Source organism: Lissotriton helveticus, chromosome 7 (assembly GCF_964261635.1).
Source record: "Lissotriton helveticus chromosome 7, aLisHel1.1, whole genome shotgun sequence".
Lineage (NCBI taxonomy): Eukaryota > Metazoa > Chordata > Amphibia > Caudata > Salamandridae > Lissotriton > Lissotriton helveticus.
Genome location: NC_136068.1, coordinates 1179330757 through 1179340696, shown reverse-complemented (window position 1 = coordinate 1179340696; position 9940 = coordinate 1179330757). Strand labels below are relative to the sequence as shown.

Sequence of the window (9940 nt, the reverse complement as noted above, 5' to 3'; positions counted from 1 at the left end):
TCACTTCATAAAATTAGGTAAAAAATACAGTCAAACAAGTAAAATTATACAATCAATAATAAATCAAACCAGTGATGATCTAATCAGAAAAACCAATAATTTTTACAAAAAGTGAATCAAGTAGTAACATTTCTACGCGCGTTTCGGCGTAGCGGACGCCTTCTTCAGGAAATTACTACAACAACTAATTATAGAGTGACATCTGGGGATAAACTTTAAATAGTCGCTTATTTTCTTAGATTTGTTGTCTCATGATAAATTTTTTAGGAAGTCCCTTTTACCCTTAGTATAGGGATCGATAAGATGATTGTGATACTCGAAAGTTTTTTCATTAAAAGGTCAGATCCAAAGATATCCTGTATGCGGAGACCCCCTTGTTTAATATGTAAATATCACTGTGCCGGTTACTTGATGGCTTCACCTCACAGATATATATTAGAGTTCCACATAATAAAATATTTAGTTACTATGCACAAAGGCGCAGTGAAAGCACCAATAGTTTAACCGCCAAACCGGATTTGGTTGACTTTAAATGTTACGCTCGAGGTTCAAATAGGAGCTAAATCCGCGATGAAACGTTTGGGAACCTCGGCCGCTGGTGGCGTCTGACGTCACGGGATAAGGAAGCTAAAGTTTATACATACTCTCAAATATGTATGAAGATCAACATATATGTAACTATGCAGCCCCATAAAAGTCCAAACTAAAAAAGTGACAAACAGCCAGAAAACAACTCAGCAATACTTGTATAGTAATAAATTACTTAAGACAACTTGTAATAGAGACCATACACCCAAATGGCTTCATACAAGAATCTTTTATTTTCCAGAACAAGGAAAAAAACACAAGTAATTGTAGGCAGTTTGGCCCATAGGCTGCATAGGAATTACTGTCCTGAGTCAGAAAAGACAACTGGCACCTCGCCTTTAAGATTTACCAGAATCTAGGCACTTTGCCTTTAAGACCCTCAGAGAGCCCTATGCTCCCAGTATGCACCACAGGTGGCAGTTAGGTCAGTTCTTTTTTCCGGCTACTTCTGTGAGGATCCTGGAGCTTGAGTTCGACAGTTTTTTGACTTTTTAGTCAGAAATTGTTATTTTTCTTGCTGTTTAGCAATTCTCCTATGCTGGAAGAAGTTTTACCTTCTTTTTCTGACAGAAATTTTTCATCTGTTTCTGTCAGAATGCCAGCTCTCTTCAGAAATTGTCCATCCTGTGGAAAAAAGATGGCTATGTCAGATGCGCACTCTGCGTGTATCGCCTGTCTTCCTTCTTCTCATAAGGCGGACACCTGTTATCACTGCATAAGGTTTTCCTCAAGAACACTCCGTGATAGAGCGAGAATTCGGTTTCAGGCGGTGATGGAGAGAGGAAAGTCCCATCCAGAAAGTGGCCTTGGGGATCAATAGCCCTCCTCTCATCATCAGCATCCACACTGACTACAGTCTGCCTCCACAACATCTAGAAAAAGGCAGATCCCAGATTGTTCGCCGTCGGGCTCTCAGCCATCGTCGAAGAAAAGGGCTGGACAGTCTCTGACATCGAGACAGCGTAAGTCTCCTTCGTCTAGAAAGGCCTCGACGTCGAAGCGTCCTACCTTAGGCCTGAGGTATGGTCAAGATGCGGGTCTATCGACGTCGAAGCATATATCGTCTAGACACCCATCGACGTTGAGACCTTTTCCGTCACCTCGCCGTAGGTTAACGTCGAGAAGCTTGCCGACGTCAAAGAGACCTGAAGACCAGTCGACGCCGAGACCAGTTTACCATTTGACGTCGAGATCACCGCGACGTCGAGGACGTTCAATGTCGAAGTCACCACAACGTCATGCCAGGTCGACGTCGAGGTCCCCTTTGAAGACTTCGAAATCTGCACAGCCCTTGACTACTGCAGGGCATCGTCATGGTTCGACATCGAGGGAGAGGCATTTGTCGACGTCGAGGCCATCGACGTCGAGGGACAAGGAACAGGCTGGAGCTTCGGAGGAGGTTGCTGGTGTATCTCACTCTCCCTCAAGATCTTCGTCACCTGGACTCATTATTGTACAGGTTTCACCAGAGGGCTCTCCAGAAATTGGTGAAGAACCTAGGCGGAAGAAAGCTAGGACTCTCAGCAGCCCTGGGTCGGAATACTCCTGTACCTACTCTCCTTCCCGCCTGTCAAAATCTTCAATTCAGACACCTCGGAGATCTCCACGAAGATCAATGTCACCTACGGTAGTATCTTCCAGAAGAAGAACTCCAACTAGATCACGTTCTCCGCGATCCCGTCATAGGCATTCAAGGGATAGATCTAGGTCTTTTCATTCTTCACAAAGGAGGAGGTCACGAAGACCTCGCACCTGGTCTACCTCTTCTATTAAGTCCTCTATGAGAGATTACTCTCCTACTTGTGCCACTACACCTCCTTCACGAGTTTCACCTGTGGATGATCTCTCTACCTTCAATGAGGTGTTACGTCGAGGAGCGAGCAAGTTAAATATAATGATGGCGGTTCCTACTGTGTCTACCTCAGTAATCTTTGAGACCCTGCATCACCATTCCTCAGCCAGACCATTGCTCCCACTCGTTCCTGGCATTATTGATCTTGCCACTCAGACTTTTCTAACTCCTGCAGCAGTGGGTTCTGTGCCATCACGAATAGCTAAGAAATATAAGGCCCCTGATCAGGATCTATTATTTCTTCGCTCTGATTCCCCTACAGATTCTATCATTGTGGCAGCGGATAGGAAGACTCTGTCATCTATGTCTTCCTCCTCAGCTCCTCCATATAGAGACAGCAAAGTAATGGACTCCATGTGCAGGAAGATGTGCAACACATCGGCCTCTTTCATGAAGGTTTCCAATGCCTCTGCTCTATTGGGAAGATATGACCGGTCCTGGTGGGATTCTCTGGGGCGTTTTGTTAGATAAGCTTCCTAAAGAAGATCAACAAGATTTTCGAGAAATCTTACAAGAAGGAGGTCTTTTCTCTAATCAAGGTATTAGCGCCTCAGCAGATGCGACTGATTTAGCTGCTCACGGATACGCTCACGGGATCGTTTCAAGACGTTCTGCATGGCTGCGATTAACTTGCCTTAAACCTGAAGTGCAACGAAAAATTACTAACTTACCGTTCAATGGATCTTCCCTCTTCGGTCCTCATGCAGACGAAGAGTTGACTAACATGAAAGAGGAACTGGACACAGTAAAAGCGGTAGGTTTGGAGAAAAAAGACTTTCGTAAGCGTTTTCGCTCCAATGAGAAACGCCAGTTCCAACAAAAAGGTCAATCGAGCCAGTGGTCGCCGAAGGGTCAACAACAACAGCAAAGGTCTCATTTCCAACAAAGACGACCAGGGAGGGGAAGAGGCAACAATAGACAACAGGCCTCTACCTCAAAACAACCAGCGAAGCAATGAGGAGATACTTCCTCTAAACGTGTTGTTCACTCCGGTAGGAGGAAGTATCGCTGGTTTTCTGGAAGAGTGGAACAATATAACAAACGACAAATGGGTGTTAAATATTGTCGAAAATGGATATCTACTATGTTTCAAGACCCCACCTCCTTCGATTCCCCCAAGGGAACTCAGTTTGTGTGATCCCATCCTACAAGAGTCTTCTGTTAAAAGAAGCCATAGAACATGTCCCAGTTCATCAGAGACGCCAGGGGATATACTCTCGATATTTCCTGGTCGAGAAAAAATGTCCTTCTGTGGAGTACAGGCTAGATCTTCGCATCTTAAACAAATACACCAGATCTTCCCTCATTTACATCAAGGAGACTGGATGTGCTCCATAGATTTGCACGACGCTTATTTCCACATTCCAGTGTCCAGGAAGCATTGAAAGTTTCTCTGTTTCCAAGTGGCTTGGCGTCATTATCAGTTTAGAGTTCTGCCATTTGGACTCAAGTCAGCCCCAAGAACCTTTTCAAAGTGCATGACAGTGGTGGCGGCCTTTTTTCGCAAACGAGGAATTTTCATTTACCCATACCTCGACGACTGGCTTCTGAAGAGTTCCACTCCATCTCTGCTTCAGTCGCATCTGTCTTACAGTCTCCACGTTCTGAACAAACTGGGTCTATGAGTCAATTTCAAAAAATCGATTCTCAACCCCACTCAGAACATTCACTACCTAGGATCTTCGCTGGACACCATGGAAGGAAGCGTGTGTCCTTCGGAGGAGAGATTCGAATCTATCGGGAAGAAGTCTCAGGAGCTTCTACAGGCTCTCCACCCTTCGGTCAGACGAGTATCCTCCCTCCTGGGGTCCATGGCCTAGTGCATCTTCATTGTCCCCAATGCCCGATTGCACATGCGTCCTCTTCAGCAGGCTCTGGAGGTCCAGTGGGCACAGGCTTCAGGGAAGTGGGAGGATCGGATTGTCCTTCCCCAGTCGGCCAAGGACTCCATCAGGTGGTGGACAAAGAGATCAAATCTGCTGCAGTGTGTTCCCTTTCATCAAGAGACTCCGAAGCGGTTGTGTATTTCGGCGATGTTGCGGTGGAAGAATGAGGCGAGTGAATCGCAGAGGTCTTGCGAGAGAGTGATGTCGTTGTTTCCGGCGTTGGGGTTGGAGAGCTCTTTGACGATGCTGAAGAGTTCCTTGCTGTTGTGGGCGTTGTTGTCCAGTCGTTCTTTGAATGCTGTCTTCTTGGTGGTGCGGATCAGCTGGTGGTGTTTGCAGGTGGCGTGCTTGAGGGCAGTCCAGTTGACTGTGGTCTGGTTGTTGCGCCAGGCTTTCTCGACGCCGTATCGTCATCATGCTTCAACACCCTGCGCATGCTCCGAAAGATCTTCTGTTGGATCCCCACTGAAACCAGGAAGACGGTCACCTAGGCCCTCGTCACCAGCCGACTGGACTACGGGAACGCCCTCTACGCCGGAACCATGGCCAAACTTCAGAAAAGACTCCAACGCATCCAGAACGCCTCCGCACGGCTCGTCCTGAACATCCCCCGACACAGCCACATCTCCGGCCACTTGAGAGACCTGCACTGGCTCCCCGTCAGCAAGAGGATTACGTTCAGACTCCTCACCCACGCACACAAGGCTCTCCACGACCTGGGCCCCAAGTACCTCACGCCCGCTACGGTCGACCAGCCACGCCCTCGCCGCCGTCCCACGCATCCGCCGAGCCACCGCCGGTGGAAGATCCTTCTCCTACCTGGCAGCCAAGACATGGAACTCCCTCCCCATCCACCTCCGGCTAACCCAGGACCATCTCTCCTTCAGGAAGCAACTCAAGACCTGGCTCTTCGAGCAGTGACGGCCCCCCCTCCCCCAGTGCCTTGAGACCCCCCGGGTGAGTAGTGCGTTAAACAAATGTCATGACTGATTGATTGATTGATTGTTATATCTGGCAAAGTCAGGGCTGCAATTTTCCTCCATCTAGGTACACTTAGCAGCCATCACAGTGTGTATAAAATCACCTACACAGGGTTCTTTCTTTAAGATGCCAGTGGTGAAGGATTTTTTAGAAGGATTAAAAAAGGTGTATCCACCAGTTCGAGCTCCTTCTCCTCCGTGGAGGCAGCTACATGGCGGTCTGTTGATACCTTTTCTCGCCATTACTGCTTAGATTCAGATGCTCAGGCAGATGCTCAAGTCGGCCAAGCATCTCTGAGAAATCTGTTTGGTTGATTGTTGGTACATACTGTTTCAAGATTGCTTTTATTACTGGTGCTACATTGCTGGTCCGTGAAGTGTGGGGTATGGGCTTGCTATTCTGTTCACTGCTTATGACGATTGATGAGTATCCCCTGGAAGAGAAGGATAAGTTACTTACCTGTAATCCTAGTTCTCGTCCAGGGGTATACTCATCAAAGTCATAAGCACCCCGCCCGCCTCCCCGGTCTAGCAAGGTTAGTACAAGTTTTAAACGGTTTTTCATACGCCTTTACAAAAAGAACTGGCCTTACTGCCACCTGTGGTGCATGCTGGGAGCATAGTGCTCTCTGAGGTTCTTAAAGGCAAAGTGCCTAGATATCTTAAAGGCGAGGTGCCAGTTGTCTTTTCTGTCTCAGGACAGTAATTCCTATTCAGCCTATGGGTCAAACTAAGTACAATTACTTGTGTTTTTTTCCTTGTTATGGAAAATAAAAGATTCTTGTATGAAGCCATTTGGGTGTATGGTCTCTATTGCAAGTTGTCTTAAGTAATTTATTACTATATAAGTATTGCTGAGTTGTTTTCTGGCTGTTTGCCCGTTTTTAGTTTGGACTTTTATGGGGCTGCATAGTTACATATATGTTGGTCTTCATACATATTTGAGTGTATGTATAAACTTTAGTTTCGAGAGATAGACCTGTATATGTATGTACATATATGTATATTTTGCTATAAGCTCCGGGGTCCCGCACATGGGCAGGGATAATTCACTGCTTATGACTTTGATGAGTATACCCCTGGAAGAGAACTAGGATTACAGGTAAGTAAATTATCCTTACCCATCTTTAATTCTATATTTCATCGATGGCCTCCACAGGTTTACCCCAGACTCTAAATCTGGTACTTCACTGCTATGATGTAGCAAAGCCCAGCTGCAGGAGGGGGAAGGAAGGCCCGGATGGGGGGTAGTTAAGGGTGCGAGGTGAGATTTTTTTTTCTCCATGTTTTGGTCACGGAGGAAAGGCTAAGTTATGTATAGCCCCCCAGTACTCTGCTGCCGCTGTGTAGCAGTTTGAATGCAGAGACAGGTGATTTTGGGGCCAGTCACAACATAAAATTTTAAGATGGGTAAAAAGCAAATTACAAGGATGTTTTTCACCTCAAGGTTCTGAATGACAGTATAGCTAACTTTAGCTTTACTCTTGTTGATTGTTTGATATCACTCCAAACCCCTTGGTTAAAAAGATCCCCATAATTCACTGTTACCCATTTAGAATTCTATATGTTGACTGTGGCAGATTGTGATTATCATCCGTCTAGTGCTTTAAATGGGTAGGTACTATCCTGTATTGATTACCTACACTTCTTCAATTTGAAAGGAAGAATACCTGCACTTCTCAGCAGAATTTCTGTTTCAAGCAATGCATTCACTCACCTCTACTGACAAATTATGTTCACTGCCATGAAAATAATTAGGTGCTCAATTTTGCTTTACAAATGACTAACAAGTATTGTTTTCTTTCCCCCAGGAAAGCAGTTTCGTGTGTTGTTCCTCAGCACAGTCCGAACTCGACACACGTGCAAACATAAGCAAACCCCGATCAAGAGGAAAGAACAACTTCTTGAGGATTCCACGGAAGACCTAGATTACGGTTTTTTATCAAACTACAAACTTCTAAACACCGCTATTACAAGGGCTCAGTCTTTAGTGGCGGTAGTGGGGGATCCAGTAGCTCTTTGTTCCATTGGAAGATGCAGGTACAGTAGTGCATGCATTTATTTATTTTTTTAATCTTTTTTTTATTGACAAACTGATGAGGAAAACATACCAGTACATATACAATAAAGAAAGCCACAGTTTACAAAATGAATATAAATGGTTCCCAAAACATATTTCAAATTCCACTTAGTACAAAAAAAAATACATAGTTCATATTCATACTAGAAGCGGAGCAGCAGGAATGCTGCGGTTGACTAATGGCCCGCTACATAGACAAGGCTTCCTAATAATGTTGATTTCCGGTTTAGATTTTTAGATAGATACCTTAGATATTTCCACATTTTCTTAGGGACCGGACCCCTCTGAGTTTTGCCAAGGCTAGCTCCATAGAGTGAATTTCATTTACTAATGACCACCAATCCAAAATATTAGGGGGTTTGGGAGAAATCCAGGCTCTAGCTAATATTAATTTTGCACAAGAAAAAAGGATCGTAACCAGTGCAGCCAGGACAGAGAAACAGGATGTATATCAAGTAGTACTGTTAAAGCAGTGATAGAAGGTAGATGAATCTCCTTAATTTCCAAAACTTTATGTAGTTCTGCTCAGAGTTCCCTTAAGGCTGGGCAAGAAAACAACATGTGTTCCAAATCTACTGCAACAGCTTGATACTTAGGACATTTAGTACGGTCACTATAAGTATTGTTAATAGACCACTTAGAAATCCTTTCCGGTGTATAATACAACATGCAGGTAGTTCTAAACTGTTGCAGCCTTAAACTTGATGATCTCACGGAATTATTGATGTTAGAGAAAGAACTAGCTATCTGCTTAGATGTTATATTTAATCCCCATTTTACTACTCCATTTCTCCGCTAGTTTTAAACAGTCATCAGTTTTAAAAGCACTAAGACACCTGTAAGCTTCACTTATAGTCGACTTATTTTTGGATGCATATAGACAATTCCAAATATCACAATCTAAGATTTCATAGATTTTGTTTTTCCGTATCAAAAAATCATGTAGCTGTATTTAAATCTCATTGTTTCCGGCAAGTCGTACAATGTTTTCAGTGTATGAAAATCTAGGAACCCTAGTTTGCCGTATAAGTCCCCCAAGACATTGATACCCTGAGCAGACCATCTAAGGGCCATACCGTCATTGAAAATCCCAGGAAGACCCGGATTACCCCATAGCTGTAGTTTCGGGTGGTAAAAGGTAGTCCTACAGAATGCTAATATATTAGACCAAATCCTGATTACATCCCTGGCAGTCTTAAATGTCACCCTCTTGAAATAGTTGGGGTCATTAACTCGGAACAAAAACATAGTTGAATCAGATTTTAGCATAAATAAATGAAAAAAGAATGGGTCTTCACTGTTAAGTAAAGACCGAAGACGCCTAACAAACGAGGCCCAGAAATATAGCTTGACGTCGGGAAAGTTGAGGCCACCCTTATCCAGACTGTTTTTTTAAAAGTGCCAACGATCTTCGAGCTTTTCTGAATCCCCAGATAAAGCTGCTGAAGACTCCATCTAATTGCTTAAAAAAAGAATTATTCAGTGCTAATGGGATTGAACGAAAAAGATAAAGAAATTTAGGTAAAACCTTCATTTTAATTAGGTTGATTCTGCCAATTAGGTTCAAGGGGAGTCTGTGCCATTTTTTAGTAGCAAGGTAGTAGATTTAATTAGCTCATTATAGTTAATATGGTTGATTTCTCGTATTTTAGAAGTGATTTTAACGCCTAGATAAGTGGCAACTTTACAAATCTCTGGAGCCACTGGTACATAATTAGCTATAATTTGTGTTTAATTTATATTAAGCTTATAGCCGGAAACTTTTCCAAACTTACAAGCCTCTGTGGTAATCCCTTGTAGTGCCTCTATAACATCGGGAGAATAAATAGCAATATCATCGGCATATGCCGTAATTTTCAATACCTGTGAGCCGGACCTAAAAGGTGCAATTCGCGGTTGTGCCCAATGAGCGTGTAGAAATGGCTCCAGAGAAAGGGCAAATAATAGAAGTAATAGGGGGCAGCCTTGACGGGTGCCCCGTGAGATGGAAAAATCTGAGGAGGTCAACCCATCATAGCTGATACAAGCTGTAGGGTATCCCCTTTACAAATTGTCCCCTAAATCCCATCTTTGTCATAACATACCAGAGATAGTCCCACCCCACTCGGTCAAAAGCCTTCTCGGGATCCAGCAAGATCATACCGAGTGGGGTGGATTCCGTCTCTGCCACATCGAACTCCGTAATGGCCATATTAACATGAGTGGTGGTGTCCCTCACAAAACAATCATGTTGTTGCGGGTTGACTATTTTAGGCATAAGGGGAGCCAACCTAGTTGCTAAAATTTTCGCAAATATTTTTGCATCAGTATTGATAAGAGAGATGGGTCTATATGATCCCCGATCCTCCTTTGATTTGCCCTTTTTAAGAAAAAAAATGATTTTGGCCCTGTTCCACGAGTTGGGAGCTTTTCCAGTTGCCCCAATGGACTGTATAACTTGTAGCAGTAGAGGTGACAGTTCCTCTAGGCAGATTTTATAAATCTCCACAGGGATGGTATCTTCCCCTGCGGCGTTCCCGGTAGGTAAAGAAGCAATAGCCTGGCTAAGCTCTAG

The 9940-nt window shown here is 44.1% G+C and overlaps 1 protein-coding gene across 4 annotated transcripts in view; it reads left to right on the top strand.

Annotated features, from left to right (window-relative positions):
• HELZ (helicase with zinc finger) overlaps positions 1–9940 on the top strand; it is a 1775655-nt gene that overhangs the window by 1208843 nt on the left and 556872 nt on the right. For all 4 annotated transcript variants that reach the window (XM_078654323.1, XM_078654320.1, XM_078654322.1 and 1 more), the window contains exon 22: positions 7118–7346. In XM_078654323.1, coding sequence (XP_078510449.1) covers positions 7118–7346 — 229 coding nt within the window. The remainder of the gene's footprint in view (positions 1–7117; positions 7347–9940) is intronic.